This window comes from Caloenas nicobarica, chromosome 7 (genome assembly GCF_036013445.1).
Source record: "Caloenas nicobarica isolate bCalNic1 chromosome 7, bCalNic1.hap1, whole genome shotgun sequence".
Lineage (NCBI taxonomy): Eukaryota > Metazoa > Chordata > Aves > Columbiformes > Columbidae > Caloenas > Caloenas nicobarica.
Window position 1 is genome coordinate 34705513 of NC_088251.1, and position 19547 is coordinate 34725059.

Sequence of the window (19547 nt, forward strand, 5' to 3'; positions counted from 1 at the left end):
CACAAGCTATCTACTGCACTAAAGGGCTTTTTAGGAATTCAGTTTCGATTCTTAATAATTTTTGGTAACATGATCACAGATATTTTATGCTTTGTGTTGGCTTGCTCCTCTTTATATGATCTTACTATCATTTATTCACTCATTGCATATTAATCCATTATTTTAATAATTATATTTATCATCATATGCAGTAGACAGTAAATTACAATGCTGAACGGAGAAACAAAATCAGAAAAGAAATGGATGTTAAGTACTTTTACATAAAATACATATAAACTGCAATGTTATGTCCCACAAAATGAAATTATACGCCAGTAGTGCAGAAACACATCAGTACTCTTCTTGCACACTACTCTAGCATTTCTACTTTTACATTGTATTCCTCTTCCCACCTAAGGTTTAGAAGGCTATCTTTCACTAAGCAGAGTTTTCCACATCATATAAATGTGCGATTTATTTGCATCATTATCCCATTTCAAGATGGAAAACCCACTACTGTGCTAGCAACACAGGTGAGACAATGTTTGCCTAAAGTTTCCAGGTAATAAATCAGTGGAAAATGGCATATCATTTAATTATTTAAGGATTGTATTGATTGTTATTACATACATAAACTTGTCATTTAATTATGAGCAATATTTGAACAGTATTAACTTGGCTATATGATGGAGAATGATTAATTCTAGTCTCTCTATATAAACTTCTGCAAAGAAATTGGTAACCTGACTTCATAGTCCCAGAAGGCTGAATCAACCGTTTGCCAATAAAGAAGAAAAAGACCACAGTTTAATAATTAACACCTTTAGAGAGGCTAAAATACACATTAAAAACATTCCTGAACACCAGTGTTTAAAGGAGAGAGCTGCTCAGAATATACAGTGCCTCTTCTATATGTATTTAACCTAGGCTGAAAGTCTGTCCCAGCAGCTTTCATGCCAGGATCAGCCCAGCTCCTGCCTCAGGAAAGGTATGAGTCTGCAGGACAGTGACCAAGGGCAAAACGTCAGTAAGGGCTCAGAGAGAAGACAGTAAGGTCAGGTCTTTGTATGCAATTGTTCCTGCAGCATAGTCCCTCTCCCCCAAAACAGGGCTTAGCTTCTATTGATGCTTTCAGTTTGCACTGAAAGCTGCTTAACTGTTGACAATAACTCCTATCAAAGCTATTCATTTTTCATTTGAAGGAATTCTAAAATACAAGATATGGCAGCAGCCAGCGGGGAACCCGCCAGCCTTCCCTGCTGGAAACCCACAACAGCTGTTCCAGGACAGCAGCTCCTGATCTCCTTCTCCCTCACGCCCAACACTGGCAAGGGTTAGTTTCTGGAAACTCCCCCCAGCAGCACCAGCAGAAGTACCCTCAGCTTCAGAGTCTGCTGCCATCAAAACAGACATCGGCAGTCAAACCTTCACGGACTCTGCATCCTGCTAGGAACACATCTGCTTCTCCAGCTGTCCTGCCCCATGTCATTGTTGTCCTTCCCAATCTCCTTTCCTCTTCTGCCTTTTCTACCCAGATCCCTCCATCCTCCACAAGTGAAAGTAGTAAACAAACAAAAGGCAATTCAGGGGATCACCAGGGCTGAAAGGAACTCAACTGCTTTGCAGGAATCTCTGTAACTTTTTACCAAACTCTTCTCTTTAAAGGCTATTTTCAGAGATACGTAAAACACACTTGTTTCTCTAACTGGGAAGAAGCATCACGTGCTAGTTGATTCTTCTGCACATTAAACTGCCAAGACTCTGACGAAGTAGTGCAACATTTGGGAAAGCCAGCTGTAAGTAATTCCTAGAGTAGGAATTTCAGGTCGTTGGTGAGGACGTATCATAGAAAACACTTTATTGATGATATACAAAATCTGTTATTGTTTCCAGACAACAGAAAATTTAAAAATAAAATCCAAACATTTAAAGTCTACAAAAATTTAGAAGTTTAAATTATTTTCACTTAAGCATTCTCATTTATGGTATATAATCACATACGCTTTTACAGCCACTGAAAAGAAAAACATTCCTTCCCCGACTTAAAACTAGCTCTTTTTTGAGCATACAAGAGACATCATAAATTGGATTAAAGCAAACCTACACAACCTTGGAACCCATATGTCAAACTTACAAAGTTTAAGAAAGCCAGTTCTCTGAGGACTAGAACTCCAATACGTTAAAGAACTTTTTCCATGGGAGCCATTTATGTGAAAACAAACCAAAGAGAATAACTTTAATGCTGACACAAAAATAAATGGAATTAAGTTAATTTCTGGTGTTATTCCATTCAGGTACATCATGGGTCAATTTGGCCCATGATCTGTAGAAAATAATGTCATGATTCATCACAGTTAAAAAAAAAAAAAGGCACAACACCAAAAACTTATTAAATAAAAGAATCGAATGAACTAGATGAACTAGGAAACAACTGTCAGAAAGATTTCAAATTAAAAGTATGCTTTCCACCAGCATTAAATAAGTTTAATCTTCTGAAATGCATATTGATTTAAAGTTCTCAAAGCAAATTTATTTTGTCCAATTACTATAAGATGCAAACAATAATAAGCTATTATAATGCAAATATTACCTTATTCAAGCAGATTAACTCTTGCTAATTTTTAAATTACACATCTGGCCTGCTGCATATTCTTAGTTTGCTAAAAGTTCTAATTAGCTATTTGAAAGTGTTCAGGGTGATAGCTGAATATTCGCTGTGCATAAGGATCAGTGTCCATGGCCATTTTCTGTCCCGTGTAATGGTGGTAGCTCTCCGGGTGGAAGCGTTCACAGTGCAGGCTGATCCATTCTCTTTCAGTACTGTACCTTTCTGCTTCGGCAAGTATTCTAGTGAGAGCCATGATATAACTCAAAGCCATCTGCAGGGTCTCATACTTGGACAGCTTCTTATCTTGACCCCACTGTGGAACCACCTTTCTCAAACGATCAAAGGCTGTGTTCAGTCCTTGCATTCGTCTTCTCTCCCTGGCGTTGGCAGCTAGTCTTCTCTTCGCAGCATTCTCCATCCTTTCTGAACTGCACTTCACAATGCAGCCTGCTCCACTTCTGCACTGGATGTCGGATTCTACGCCCGAATCCAAATGACTGGATTTACAGGTTTTCATATTAAATGCAGCTTCAGCTTCACACACACAGAGACTACTTTTTAAAAACTAGGTATCTAAAAAGTGGTAGGTAAAGCACTCATGTGAGTAGCCTGCGTACCTCTTGAATCTGTTTCCAGATATCAATGAAGGGTTATTTTTCTTAGCGTTGGGGAAAAAAAAAAAAAAAAAAAAAAGTCTTCTGGTTCTTCTGGAAATGCCTAAAAATTGCTTCTTATTGCCTAAGAAAGAATAAAGAGTTTCTAATGTCTTCTGCTTTCATTCTTTTAATTTCTTTAAACTCAGAGAGGTAGGAAGTAATGAAATCTCCATTCTCAAAATGTATATTATTGAATAAAATAGTCCATTTAATCCAAAAAGGATCTTGATGGATTAAAACCACATCAACTCCAAATAACCATTTCAGATGAAAGAAGTTCTGATTCAATTTAGGAGAATATTTGGAAATTATGAACTGTTGCAATCTGAAGACATAACTTGGTAACTGAAATTGCTCCTGTCTTGACTCCTGCCGGCAAGCAATGATTGTGTCTTACAGACAAGATGAGGCTTTATAGAAACTGCAAAAGCTAAACAGGTGGTAGCAGGTGGGCGGGCGGCATTCTGCTTCCATCCCAGTACCTTCCCACCCTGGGAACTACAGGGAAAAAAAAACCCAACCACCAAACAGTAAAATCCGAACATTACAGCCTTCATCTGTTGAGAAGTCTTCCAAAGCCATTCTGTCCAGCCCTAACAACTTGCCATCTGGAGCAGTGTCTGGCTGGCCCCACAAGACTCTGGGCAGTTAAGCAAAAGATCCTTTCAATGGATAATCTGTTGCAACTCAGGAAAAAAAAATCTCTGTGCATTGTAGTATTTGTACATTAAAACATAAAAATTCTGGTTAGATAGTATTCAGGGTAGAAAAAATAACTGTTCTAATTAAAAAGAGGAGAATTAGCTTAATGGCACATGGCTGAGAATATTATTGTTTTGCACTATATGTTACCAAAAAAAGCAGACTGAAATTATTGGAAACCTTTCAGGACTCACAATTTTAGTATTGTGTAAAGTGCATAACATTGCAGAGAGAGCAGTATCTTGAGAAAAATTGGGATTATGTATTTGCACGTCAGCAAATCCAATGTCATTAAAATATATTTAAACAGTTAAAATGTAGCTATGGATTTATGTAATAATGATTGTAAAATATTTTGATAGGTTGTGACACAGACATACACAAAAACATGTAAGCATACAAATAGTCTGAGACCTGTCCTTTTGAATTCATCATATTAGAGTATATGTGTGTATTTTAAGTGAATATTTTTAAAGTGTCTTTTTAGTAATATCCCTAGATAGGTAAAGAGAATAAAAGATGTGAAGAAAATAAATCTGCTTGCTGGCAGTAAGTGATCTTTTCTGCTACCAATTGTCATGATACAGAAGCCACCGCACATACATCCACACCTCATAACCAAACATCTTCGCTTTACTGTACGTGTATTATTAAAACCATTATCTACATAAACTTACAAGGAAATATCATATGATCATTTTATGATATACACAAAAGGCAAAAAAAACCCCTGCTACACAATGATTTATTATCTGTATTGGTTTCAAAGTTAATTAAATTGTTACCAGCATTCATAAATTAGTAACTTTTTTCATTAGAGACTGAATACTGTATATTTATTTAGAACTATAGCTCAATTGTTTTCATTATGACTCCAAAACTTGGTGTAGTTGTAAACAGCTGATTAATCTGTAGCAGAAGCAATGACAATGAAATGGGGTTGAATAATCCAAAAACAATAGGATGCAATTGAACACTAATGGACTCCAGCATGACAGATGTTGAACGTAGGCTGTTACGCCCAGTTGCTCTGCTCTTAATATTCTGAATCCTAATGGTCTTGAACAGAGACGATAGTTGGGGTAGGGAGTCTCCATTATTCCATTATCAAAATGTATGCCATATCTTTAATTTTTAAAGAAGTACAACTGCATCACTTTTCATTATAAACGTTCAACATTCCTATCTGTGTGTGAATGACAATTTCTGATTATTGGTGTGTGTGAGACAGTGGAGAACAGAACCTTTCAGAAAAAAACACATAACCATATGTCTTTCACAGAAGGATCAGCAGTCAGAACTTGTGAGATGCTTCTTTTTCTGAAGACTCTTCATGGGAAGTATTGCATATGCAGCAGATAAAAAAATTACACCTCTGATCTTCACGCTATCGCTAGAGCATATTTTAGTGCTACAGCCTTCTATGCCCAAATAAGTTTCTTAGTTAAATCCTTTCTCTCTTAAAACAAATCTCAAGGGATTTTTAATGTAGAAGAACACAATAAAATTAAGGTGTTTTGTAAGTTAATAAATATTGTGCATTCTCATGAGATAGCTGTTACTCAATTCAGATAATTAATCATTCTTAGTGTTAAGAGTGCTGTCAACTTCATACCAGAAATACGAGAAGCACCCGTTTAAAATATGATATGGTATAATACCATATTTTTTCATTTGTCAGCAGTTTTCCTATTTTTAACTTAGTATGTCCTGCCAGTATGAACTACAATGAAGACTTCAAATACATCGAAAATCACAGTGCTTAAAAACTTAGTATTTTACTCCACTAATGCATAGTAACATAGTACACGATGGTGCTGTTAATCTTCCTCTTCCTAATTGATTCACCAGGATTATAATGTTTTGACTAATACATTGATATAGTCTCAGGAGAGAAGCTGTGATTTATCTCTCTTACTGAACAAGTTGTAACTTTACCTTAAATGATTTACTATCAAACCACAGGACAAGAGCCCAAATCCATCTGGATTAATAACAACCCCCTAAAGGATTTTATAGGTGACTGGCAAGGCTAAGAATTGTTCCTTGGCAGATCAAAATCACAATTTTTTTAAGTTTCAGATTTACAAAAGAGAAATAAGAAAAATAAGTATAAAGGTTTTACGCAGACCAATGACTTTAGTTCATTTACATAGCCCATCAGCCATATGAAAATACATTATCTCAAGCTAGAAAATAAACTGCTTTATTGCTCAGTCAATAATAGAAAGGGCACTAGTGAAATTTTCCCAGGTTTCCTTCACCTGATTTGAATTCCTCTATATTTCAGCTTGTCTCAGTTATTGCTTATCTAATTCTATTCCCTCCTCCATTTGTTTTTAATCATTTTGCAGAGCTCTCATTCTTCAAAATCATTTTTCAAATTATTCTCAAGACTTTTATATGTTTTCAAAAAGCTATTAATATATTCCAAGGTGATATATTGCTGTGGTGCTAAAACCTGTTCTAGATACCAAGTTATATTAGTCTCAGCTTTATTGTACATCAATAATTTCTCAATAATTTCCTTTTTACTCTTATTTTATTGTCATAACATTATCTCAAGACAGAACATTAAAATCACCAGAAAGAAGTTCTGTGTCTACTCAATAACTCAGATTTCAATCTTTGAATCTCTAACTATACAGGTACACATTTTGTCCTACTCCATGACCCTAGCAGCATTATTCTTGATTCACATTTTAAATATAAAATAGTATCTTTAATCAAAATACTATGTTTTTCTCAGATAAAACCCAAAAGAGACAGGTAAGAATGCTATTTCAGTCATAAATCAAACTATTTTATCTTCTTTAAGTCACCCCTGATATCAGGAAAATAATGGATAGGTTTCAGTCCATTAAAGAAACTAATTATTTTCAGGATTTATGACTACGTACAGAAACACATCAAAAATTGTCTGCTAGATATCCAAGTTAATAACTCAGATGCGATTATTATAGCACTCACTAAGAAGAGCTGGGTATCTTCCACCTGTACTATTACAGAAAACACAATCTAATTACTTTCATTGTGGAATGAATGTGGCTAAATACTGATTTTAAAAGGGAAAATAACATTTCAGGTTAAAGTCTCATTCCTCATTACTTTCTCTTCTCTAGTTGTACTAAAGATAACATATACAAGCAATATTTCAAAGCAAGAATCTTACCTCTTCTAGCCAGAACATACTATTTTATCTCAGGTAAATCCTTTGTAAAAGCCTCATCAAGACTTCTTGCCACTGTAGTTTATACTGAACAAAGCTTGAGAGACTGGCATGCCGTATGCTACTTAATTAAGAGCAGGTGGGTAACTACCAAAACATGACCATCCTTAAGGGCCCAATTTCTAGTAATACTTGACTCAGCTCACAAGACAGGCTGGAAATCCATGGTGTGCAGAATAATGTATTTCCCTCTCTTGGTTATTTACATAGGTTTCCCTATCACAGCTAAAGGACAATCAGAAAACAGAACAATTCACAAGTGAATGTTGTATCCTGAACTGAAAGGAAATTTAGACACTAGCTCATAATGGGAACTTGAATAGCAATCTACAGCAGTAAAATAAGTTTACAATCGTTTCACCTAGTGCTTCCCAACCTCATACCGGACACCCTTTCCTACAGAATGCTTACAACATTTCATTTTCCTCCCTGGGTTGAGCTTTTCTTTCTAATAGTTCAATAAGGAAGTCTCCCAACCACACTTAAGGCTCTACTTGCCATACTACACTCCAGCTATCACTTTTTCTCAATTTACTCGTTTATCCTTGCCAGTCATACTTTTTTGTGCCACGTAATCTTTCTTAAGTAACTTTTGCTCATGTGAGGCTCAAAAAGCATAGCTTTCCCCAGTGATCTTGCACAGAACAGCCCTTCAACATAACTTCATTTTAAAGCATGCTTCTACAACACGAGGCCCAGAACATCCTAAAAAAGAAAAACAATGAGGAAGGTTTCATTTTGTCATGGTACTAGAGAAACATGTTTTGAACATTTAACAGTCTATAATGTTTCTCACCTATATTACAAACGGAATAGGATTACTATTACACACCTATGTGTAGCCACATACAAGTACATAAGACAGCTCAAGAAAAGAAAGAAGTTTCAACTTAGAATGCTATTGCGACCCACTGTACTACTAAAGCAGCAAAAAAAAAGCTTTGATGTATCATTACAAAGCTAGCAAATTTTCTGAGTACCTAACATCATATAGGCTCTCGTGCGCTTAAAAATAAAGTATCTGTCAATGTCAATTCCACCTATGCATGCTCAGCAATCTGCATAAGCTGCTCTGAAGTTTTTCACAAAGGGACCTATAGGCACCACATAATAGGGGACACACAGTTACCTGGCACGATGTTCACCATTCAATGAGCACTGTGCAAGGAAGCTCAGATGATGAAGTAGTGCAGCTGTGCAAGATTTGCTCTACAAGTGAACTAGCCTGGGCAAAACACTGATCCTCTCTTCATCTTTCAACCACGAATTAACTTGTTTGGCACTAGCTCCAGTAGCACTGGGCAGTACAAGTACGCCCACAGCAATCACTTCCAAAAAATTAAAATTACATGTTAGGCATTACATAGGCGTTCTGGCACAAGAAAGAGCAGAATCCATTTATTTAAGATGTAATTCAGTTTCCTTAACCATCTTTTATTTTCCTATATACCAAATTTCGATGAGGCAAGAGTCTTCCAGAGAAAGACCTTCCTTTACGATGTAGCTTGAGACTTCCTAGAAGCACTGTCTATGCTATGCACCAAGAAACAGATGAAGGAAGAGATCTAGTTTACCCTCCTGACTCCAGACAGGACTTACTCTTTTTATGATCATCAAAGATCATGTTTTTCTAACCTGTTCTGAAAAACCTCTAACAGGGTAACTAGCAGCACAAGTAATAAATTATTATCTTTTAATATACCAGGTACCTCAGGATTAGAAAGATGAAGTAGGTGGTTGGGACATATCTCATCAGCCAATTTGACCATATTTCCTCACAGCAGAATGAAGTATAAACTCGTGCCTCTTGGGTTCAACTCCAGATTCTGGAAGAGCAGTACTGCAGGGGTTGTTTATCTCTTGGTCCTGACTTTCCTCTGTTGTGGCCCCTACACTCGCCCTAACTTTTTCACTTGTCTCTCATCCAATTGTCATTCTGCCCATTCCTCAGTCCTGTGCATCACAATCACCTCTATAAATATAAGGGTATCCTTGAGATCACAGGGAGACAAACTCCCATATTTCACCTCCTGTGCCCATTGCCCCCCAAATACAAAGAGATGGTCCTTTTAAGCTCAAACCAGAGATGTTTGTTCCAAATGGTTTCTGCAGAGATGGTAACAGCTAAAGCCCAACAATTTATTAATCAGCATATGTGAACTAGGATTCATGCGCTGATTTTCAAAAGCTTATAAATGTAACTAAATTTAATGAGATACCTGACACTGAAGCAACACCAGCGCTACAAACAAAACCAAACCAAAAAATCCTAAGCTTGTTACAAAGAATGGATGAACTAAAATTTCTTATTAGGAAAATCAGCTGAGTGTTCTTCCTTAATGAAAAGATACGGTCAATCTTGAGCAACAAAGGTTGCAGTATAGGATGTCAGCTCATCTTAGCAGAGGGTGTGATTTGTTATGACATCTGCTGAAACTTCAGACTTTTGCTGAAACAGGTGGTCTTACTCCTTTCCCATCCATAGGTGTTGGCCTTCTCCCAAACATTGGCAAGGTAGGCAATAATGCAGCCATAGGGTGAGCCAGTTGCCCAAATTGACTTTGTGAAAAAAACATTTTTTCTTACATTGCAGTAACTAATTCTTAAATTACCTATTTGCTATGCCTAAGAAACACATTAATGCTATTGTAAACAATCACTGTTTAAAAAACAATCATCATTTTAGCTGACTTACATTCAAAAAAACTTTTTCTTTTTTTTTTTTAATTAGACAAAAAAAACCAAGATCATTCACAAATCAGCCTTTAAAACTGACTTTTTCTTTGGAATTCAGAATGAAAACCAAAGAATTTCCTAAACACAGAAACTAAACAGGTAAATATGCTGAGAGACAATTAGGAATTTCGTCCTGGCATGAAATTACTTCCCTAGATGTATCTACACCTTTTTCTTCAGCGCGAGCATTACATTTACCAAAATTCCTCCTAAGAATACGTCTAATCTTATACGTAAAATGGCAAGCACTATAATTTCCAATTCAATTATGCCTGTGTCCAACCTACTTGCTAATCAGTAACTATGTATTTCACTCAGGCTTTGTTGAGAGCAGTGGTTTCCAGCTTCCATAAGACCATGGGCAACAACGCTAACTATGAATATACATTGCAGACGTTGTAGCAGGTTCTTACAGCTGTGGGGTGTGAGGGCTCTCCCTAGCTAGCTCTTGAAGATCATTAATTACTGTTGTGTGAAAAGACAACTCCTTTTTATTTTCTTATGAATCTTTTAATATGTGGGGATTGTCTTGCTGATACACAGGAGAAAACTAAAGCTGTTCATACAGTAGTAGAGACTTTTTGTATTGGCAATTAACTTTATCACAGCCTAGGGAAGAGACAGCTGTTACACCAGTGGAGCTTTCTGTTTACTATTAAGGGGAGAAAGAGGAATAGAGAAAATGAGACATAAAAGGTGCTTCATAGTATCAAAGGAGACAAATGTTAAGAATGTGCTCCCACTGAGTTTCTCAGATACATCAGCAGGAAAAAATCTTATTTAAAATTGAACAAACAAGCAAACAATCTGCCTGCACATGCAGATTTTGGTCAAAAGCAGAACAAAAAAATTTAAAATTGCAGCATTCTACCTATTGTATTAAAACTTCCCTGTATAATTTATAACTGTTAAAAAAATGCACTGAGTAAAGCACCATTTCTCCCCCTGGGCACCAACAGCTAGTCCACTTCACTTCTGTGAGCGTTTTTAACTCATACGGAACCTTCCTTCGGACAAGACCAATAAAGGACTCTATGAACATTCAGCTTTCTATTCCTTCCACCAAAGCGCTGCAATATTCATTTTCTCCATTTTTTCCCCCAGTGAAAGGTCTATAGTCTATTCTTTTCTCCATCAAGAGGCATGAAGACCCTCAGACTGAAGCTGACATTTTCCCAGCACCTACAACCACAGAAAACTAAGGAGACATGTAAGCAGGTGCTGCAAGGTAGTCAATCTATTTATGAAACACTATTACTTGTGTATAGCATCTATACGATCAAGACTTTGCTATCTGCAACCTGCTTCACTCGAAGTACAAAAATAATTAGCATGCAGGAAAATACAAGGCAGTTTAAGTATGAAAATGAGTATCGAAGTTGTTGAAAATAGAAATACTTCTTGACAAAACTCAAAAACCACAGAGATTGGTCCCTGTTTTGAGAAGCAGAAAAGTGCAGAAGAAAGAAGCACTAGGGTTGAAATACGGTGTCTGATGCCATGAACCTATAAGGAATTGAGTATGTTTAATACTAAGCCCCAAGTAATCCCACTGAATTCAATGGCAGCCTGCTTACAATACTTAAGATAAACACCAGCACTTGGAATTTCAGGGAAAAGACAAAAAGCAAAGAAAGACAATGGGAAAAAACAAGGGAAACAAGATGAGCTATAAATGGAGATACAGGAGGAACAGAAAGTGAGAATGAAAGGAAGATGAAAAACAACGGAAGGTTTCAAGCAGGCTGAGCTGCAACAGTTTACAGTGGCTGGAATCTAGAGTCTATAAACTAGGAACTTTTTTTTCTACTCAAACCCTTTAACTCATTATAACATGAAGAAAAATATGTAACGCACTTTGGAAATTAATTACAGTTATACATGTGGTTCCTAACCAATTAGGAAGACTCCCAAAACTCCTCATCTACCAAAACATAATGCTACAATTTATGTTGCTTGCCCAAAAAAAATCATGTATAGGTTGTGCCATATAGTTTATTGACTGAAATAAAAATATATGAAGCAACAATAGAGAAGATGATGCCAAAGGATGCTGTAAGCTTTTTATAAAATATATGTCAATTCAGAAGGAGTTATTTTCTCGTGCAAATAGGCATAAAATTACTACCCACTGTCCTGCTTCTCATTGATTTCTACTTGGCACAGTTTGCCAGATGCTGTTTGGTCTAAGTGTTGGCTTGACCTCCACTGGTGACGCTGGCCCCTTTTTGCTTTGTTGTGCAGTATTTTCCCAGCAGGGAGGTCCCACCCCTCTAATAGTTCAGTTGCAACTTTTGCTAAAGGCTTATAGGTTACCCATATGCTGTACTGGAGGGGCCAGCCTGACTGGAATTAACTCGGCAGTGGCATCCAGCATTGTGGCTGGAGCTGGCCCAGAGGAGATTATAAATGCCCCAAAACTAATTAAATATTTTGTCTCCTGCTGGTAAACAAAAGCGAATTAGGGCAAAAATATGAAATGCCTGATTTAACTAGGATCTGTAAGTAGCTTGACAACAGCAACCCTGAAATCAGTGATGCATGATTTAAAAGCCCCTAATGGGTCAAAGCTGTTACACAAACGAGACTTTCATCGATTTTCCTTCAGTTTGTATACTTGCAAAACTGTTATATCACTGTACTTACTATCAGCTTTCACAGTATTTCACAACAGTGTTTCTGGGGTAAGAGTCGTGCCGTCCAGATATTTATTTGGAAGCATTCTTAACTTTCACTTCTGCACTGAAAGAATACAGAAAATAAATATGAGCACCCAGAGAAATATGTACAAATAAGAAGTGACAGTATTTCCAGTAACAAAGGATCTAAACTGTCAAATGGTGCTTCATAAAAATGAAACAGAAGAATTCTCTTACATAATAACATATTTAGTAACATTTAAAAAAATTGTTAGCTAAGTGCCTTTTTCACGGCACTTCTATTTAAAGAAATATATATAGAATACATATAGAAGAAAAAAAATATATAAAGAAATTAGTTAACTTATTTCAATACAGATTAATACATATTTAAAGAAATCAGCTAAATTATTTAAATAATGGATCAAATGCTTTTGATACATATAATTCAGGTTTAATGTATTCAGTTTTGTGAATTAAAAATCCTCTCATGGCATTTTAAATATTGTCTTTTCATAAGGGTATACTGTATTTTAAAATACACTACTGCAAACTTAAGGTTTTTTCTTTTAGTCATGTATAATAGTTATCATATAAATATTTCATGAATATGTTTTAGAATGTTACGTGAAGAACTGTCCTAGAAAAATCCTGTTAATAAAGAAAATGAGAACTCTAATTAGACATTCTAGATACTAATTTTACATACATGCTTAACTTCACATGTTTATGTAATCCTACTGCACTTAACGGAACTAATCAAGCGTGCAAAGTTAAAAACAACTGTAAGTTTTGGTCATCCAGGACCTCAGTTCGTAATGCTCGTTTAATGAAAGCAGAGCATTCACCTTTTCTGGGAGGGCATGTGTTAAATCTTTACGTTCTCCATAAGCACATCTTTATTTACTTTTTAAAAACACCTTTACAATAAGGCTATCTTTACTTGCTAAAATTTGAAACTTGCTAAAAAATGGCAAGGATCAAACATATTGGTAAAACAGAAGGAAACCATAAAACAAATTGATGGATACATATATATACACATACATATGTATATAAAAAATTTATATACATCTCACTTAATTTTTTATAGCACTTTACCATTAGATTTCTACTTTATTATCAAACTGTTATGCAAATTAAGTAATCCACATTCAGTTTAAGTTTACACTGGTAAGTGTAAGGGCTGATGTTGTAATTAATGCTTTCCAAATTAACCAGGTACTTTTGTAGCTATATTGGTTTGCATCCTGCCATAGATGAGCGCACACGCACACATGCATATGACACATCTGCTCTTTTGTCCAAATGGACAGCAGGACGCCACAGAGGTTCTTCCACCAAAGGAAATGCAATTCTAAAAGATTAAGATGTTCTAGTTAAGCACTTGGTAACATTTGCTGCTTCGGATTTTCAAATCTCCCAAGTGTCACATTTCCAAACAATAATGAATTAGATATGACAGGTATATTCCAAAAGCTACTAGTAAAGCTGGTTGTGAATGAACACACACATAATGTAGCTATTGCTGGATTTAGAATGCACAAAGGGCAATGTTTCCCATTAGGTGAATGAAAATAAAAACTGATAAACCATAACCAGAAGAGCAAAACACTCACTTCATCCAATGTATACAGAAAAAGGACTGAATACTTGGTATCAAAGAGCTTGTTTTGGTTTTGGTTTGGTTTTGTTCGTTTTTGTTTTGTTTGGTTGGGTTTGGTTTTTGTTGCTGGTTTGGTTTTGGTGGGGTTTGTTTGGTTGGTTGGTTGTGGGGTTTTTGGGGGGGGTTTGGGTTTTGTTTTGTTTTTTGCAGCTGGTTCTTTTCATTCTTTATTAATTCACAGATTTCAAGAACATCTAATGACAGCATTCTATCAGATTTTAGTGGAGTTTTCTCTTGAATTATCCAAACTTCAGGATGGAGAATTTTTCTGAGTGAAAATTTCAAATGAAAAGCTTTTTACAGCAATATATTCAGCCGCTTCTGTTAAATAGGTTTCCTTTTAGGTATACAAAATAAACGACACAATCTTGCTTATTTAATTGTATACATTGTGGTTTATGTCATCGACTACTCATGGACCTTAATTTCTAATGCAGAAAATGCAGTAAGGCAGCTACATTTCTGTTGCAGCTGGTCTTCATATATGATTGAGAAGCAAAAAGGTATGTATTACTCTGTTTTTCCCTACAGCTTAAAAAAAGTGTCTGAGCATAGTAATAACTATATTTTTGTAATTCAGACTGACTAAAAAAAGTGCATTGAATAAAAGTGCTATCAGTGTAGAGAACTAGGCATGCTTTTAGAGTCAAATACCAGGAAAACTTCCTGCCCAAGTTCTACTCGATTAAAAAGTCAAGAATGCAAGGTTTACAGCAAGAGCTATTTAGTCTAACAGACAAACCCATAAGAAGATCCAAGAGCTGGAGGACAAAGGTTGAAAACCATGAACTGGAAAAACAGAATATATTTTCAACAAAAAATTCCTAGATATTTGACAAAGAAATATGATAGATTCTTCATAAGCTTACATTTTTATATTAAAGTTGGATGTCTTTGTACTATACCTAAATCACAAAGTATTGGCTTCAGTGCATGGATTGCTTTGTGGACTGTTGCAGTCTGTGATACGTGTTGAGGTCATCAGATTAGATGATGGCCTTATACATAATACATACGCATCCATGAAATGCGGAAAAGACTACCAAAGTCACCTAACAATCCAAGACGGCGATCCAGTGAGAACCTGACACTACAAAGAATTCTGGCAAACTGCATGCAGATTAATTCCCCTTACTCTCTAAGTCTTTTTCTTTAGGGAAAGCATGTATCTTCTTTAAGGTGACTGGAAGCCATTTAATGTATCTCAAGCATCGGAGAATAAAGAAGCTGTAAAATTGAAAGTGATCAATGAAGAGGAAACAAACCCAAATAATTTACTGGTATCACTGAAAACCAAAATGTATCACCATATCACTGTCTTCCACTGAATTTTGAGGTGCATGGGTGACAAAATAGGAACATGTAAGACTGGACTGGGAACACAAGCTTGCGTATATTTTTTTGGAAGAGTTGCTTCCTAGAAAGGGTTTTACTGTAATCTTCCACAAAGAAAAACAAAGTATTGATTAGATTGGTTTGTACATTGTACAAGGCCTTTGTACAGGTACACAATGGAGGAAGCATGTGAGAAAATTTGCCCTAGTTAAGAAAAGACCAGCATAATCAGTCTCAGGTGTCAATAAGAGAAGTAAGAAGCCTGAAAATAGCTGAGGCAGGGAAATGAACATAGAGAACTTATCATCACTCTTCTATTTTTCCTTGGCTGGCAAGGAAGGCTAACTGAAGTGATGAATTCATTTTAAGGATCAAGATTCCACCTTCTTTTTGTCCATCTCAAAATCCCAGGGCATAGCACAACTTAATCCACGCTCTCAGTCAGCAAGGCAATCTAGCAAAGACTACACCTCCTGAAGTACAATTCCTCTTGGAGCTCTTCCTGGAACCAGCTGACTCCACCACCTTTTAGGCAGCGCAAGTGCTTGATGAGACAATTGAATCCTTTGTTAAGAACTTCCAAAATGAAACAATAGCACCAGTTAATTGGTATTCTGACTGGGACTAATTCAAACGTGTCTTCTAGTACCTTGGGATATGGTGTGTTCCACTTTGGAGAGAATCAATCAGTCAGAGATTGATGAAGAGGTGGTGAGGTCAGGTTTGCAAACACAGAACCATCTGCAGAATCTCCTGGGTTGCTACCTGCAGCATAGTAATTTACAGGAGCAGGTGTTTCCTTTTAATCTACATTTTTTTCTGCTGAAATTGTAACTTTATTGAGAAAGTGTCTGCAGTTTGTTATTAAGAGGGTACTTTGTTTATAGCTGCTATTAGCTGCTGAAAGTTTTCTGAAAATTGTAGTAACCATACTCCTTAAAAACATAAGAACAGAGGCTGTGATGTTAAATATGTCAGTCAATCTGACACATCTTCAAAAAGCTGCAACACATAAACATACTGAAGTCCAAAAGGCTGTTTTTAAAACAGAACTATTTTGTTCAGAAAGGAGCCATTTCTTTCTGAACATGGGTGACTGAAATTATCATAGTCATTGAGATTATAACTTATTTCTGTTTACAGGCATAAATATTTATGGAGAATATTTATGAAACAGAAGAAAAATTAAAGAATTCCAGCTGGAATTTCCCACCTGAACTGAGCTTGGTGGGATGGGCACTATGGTAAGCCCCCTTTGGTTTGGATCCAAAGCATAGCAAAAGCTCAAATTCAGGTTCCTGGCCTTGTTGTACCTCATGCTCTGCTATAATCTACATAATCTCTTCTCTAGCCTAACATCTCTCCATCTGACTCATACAAACTGAAGACAGTTTGTGTCATTAACTTCAACTAATGGCAAAAACTGAGGACATGTGCTTAAGTGCTTTAACTAAGCTCACATATTAGTCTCTACCCAGGCACTACACCTCCTTCTCCTCTTCCTGCTCCTCACAAACCTGCTTCATCTCCTTCAAACTCCTTTGTCTTCACAATTCTAGAAATGTTATTGAGATTTTTTTCTTGGGTTTGCTTAATGCATTTTATCTACCCTGCAGTTCTTAACAGGACAAAAACTACATATGGCAAAGCGGTTTCTGGGTTTGGGTGTATCACCAAAAAAAGTCACAGTGCACTGAAAAATACATAAAACTTAGGCTTATATGATTCATGAAATTAAAAACAAGGGAATGTCCTCCTTTGCCAATCACTGAGGCAAAAATACAAGTCAAAGTGAATCTCTCACTAAGGAAATTAACAGAGCTAGAAATGTTTATTTTTTCACATTCTGCTTTAGACATCAAGGCTAAACTAAAGGTCTTAGTCTATAACTGACCTGTAGTAAAAAACGTTCACACTTTTTGACTAGGTGGGAATACAATGGGTTTTGTTATTTCACTTTCCCAACCTTTTCAAAATTTTTAATTGTGGTTTCTAGAAATTTTAGGAAATAAAAGGAGGACAGTGACTCAGTAATTGAGAAAAATTCCTTGTACCATCTTTTTGTTTAAGTCTGGTAATTAAAGACAGATCTACTCCTAAAAACAAATAAACAAAAAAACCAAACCAAAACAAAAAACCCCACAGCAACAAAATGCTTAACTGGCAGATTTTTCAGTTTTTAATTGAACTAATTAAATTACTATCTGATCTGGCATCACCCTTAATTTTCATTTAGTTTCCTTTTTTGAATTCTGGGAAGGTTCCCTCTGTTCCTTCCTGTCACTTGGATGAATACCGAGACAAAGAAATCTTTCCTTTCCCAGAAATAAGTGCCTCATCTGTTGCTAATTTCCCTTCCTATCCCTTATGGAACACATGGCTCCCTTCTCTGACCTCTTGCTGTGTACACATTTGTGAGATCTTTTATTCCCACCTTGTGAAAAATTTTCCAACTTTGGTTACAACTTTCAGTATCTGTTTTCTGTCTATCCTCATCTAGATAACACAAAAGAAATGTATTCTCATGAATCCTTCAAGCAAATCTGTTAAATGGCTTACTGATTAAAAAAGTGGCTTCCCATTTTCTTTTCAACCCTTTTAGCTGTACATTTATTTCCATAACAACAAACTTACATGGTTTCTGATGCTCAATATTTTTTTTCCTATTTTGCTTCCTTCCCCATGGTTATATACACACCAAGAAAGTAAAATGAGCAAATGTGCATTTACATGTTCATGTTTTGGCTGTTGAATCTAGCCAGGGATTTACTCAAAACTTACAGTGGCCTGTATCTTAATGACCTTCTGATGGACACTCATGATAAATAACTCTCAAGCGCACAGAAATTTTTGGAATTGTAGTTTCCCTTCACATAATTTGCTCTTGGTTCAACACATCCCTACACTACAGTCTTAATTAAGAGAGCAGCACAAAACAGTTCTGCAAATCCTCGGCACCAGAAACACTAAACAAAGAGACTTTGCACTTTTCTAACCATCCGCTAAGTACCTTCGCTTAATTTAATTTTTGATTCAACACTTTAATTTTATCAAAACAAAGTAAGTTAACTATTTTCCTAGAGAAACATTAAGTTCCAAACTTGTATGGTAATGATTGTAATATTGTACAGGTGGTTCTAGAAAATTCTCTCTTAAAGTTTTATTTAATTAGTGAGAAAGGCCTAGCAACTTGCATTAAAAGACAGTCCATGGGAAGTCCATGATGATGAAGTCTGCATGAAATTCTACAGCACTCAAAGATTGTATTTAGTATTACGAGGATCTAAAAATTGTGCTGCATAGGTTGAAGATCAAATGGCACTAACATTCATTTAAATTATAGTAGTCTCTTCACTGAAACCCACTTTTAAGTACTGTTTTTTCTCTGCGTTTTCTGTGCTGACTTCGGCTCTTGGAAGCTAACTCACTTGAACATCACTGTGTTCCTCTTTTTCTTGATGTGAAATTCATGCAATTATCAGTCTGAATTATCGTTTCAAGTGTAAACAGACATTTCGTATTGTGCTAAGGTAACTTAGTATTCAGGATCTTCCTCAAAGTTAAGATAGTTAAGTTACATTAACTATAAACAGCTAATAAAACCAACTGGTAAATCATGCAACTGTGAAACAAGGCCACACAACTGCTAAATAATTTTGTTTGAAGTTTGTACAACCTATTTTTCGCCCTAGAAAAGATGCACAGAATTCATCACAACTGATTTCCTTTATTGTTGACTGGAAATGCGCAATGTATTAAAATAAGTCTTAGTGAATAATTACGATCACCAGGTCAACTACACAATATTTCATGAGAATAAAGTTGCTACTTGGAAAATGAGTGCTCTTTTTCTTGCCACTCTCAGCAGCCTTGCTTGTTTTGCATATGGTTGCATGTTTAATTAGCAATCCTTCTGTAAGTGTCTGCAATTAGCACAATGATGATTAATAAAATAACTCCTTTAAAGCTCCATTTAGGCAGCAGAACTGCACAATCA

The 19547-nt window shown here is 36.0% G+C and overlaps 2 protein-coding genes across 5 annotated transcripts in view; both read right to left on the reverse strand.

Annotated features, from left to right (window-relative positions):
- The window catches only part of PBLD (phenazine biosynthesis like protein domain containing), a 76037-nt gene that overhangs the window by 39644 nt on the left and 16846 nt on the right, over positions 1 to 19547 (reverse strand). Inside the window, exons 9-10 of one of the 4 annotated variants that reach the window (XR_010606491.1) lie at positions 12557 to 12647; positions 7658 to 7879 (exon numbers count right to left, since the gene is read on the reverse strand). Coding sequence is in view for 1 of the 4 variants with exons in the window: in XM_065639474.1 (XP_065495546.1) it covers positions 12619 to 12647 (29 nt within the window). In the remaining 3 variants the exon portion in view is untranslated. Of the gene's footprint in view, positions 1 to 7657; positions 7880 to 12498; positions 12653 to 19547 lie in introns of those variants that run through there. The other 3 variants (XR_010606492.1, XR_010606493.1, XM_065639474.1) reach the window with 3 other exon arrangements.
- Positions 2649 to 3005, reverse strand: ATOH7 (atonal bHLH transcription factor 7). Its single transcript, XM_065639505.1, has one exon. It carries the CDS (start codon positions 3003 to 3005, stop codon positions 2649 to 2651), a length of 357 nt encoding a protein of 118 aa, XP_065495577.1.

Excerpts from the sequence above, each read along its gene's own strand:
- ATOH7 (XM_065639505.1), bottom strand. The coding sequence starts at position 3,005 with ATGGAGAATGCTGCGAAGAGAAGACTAGCTGCCAACGCCAGGGAGAGA.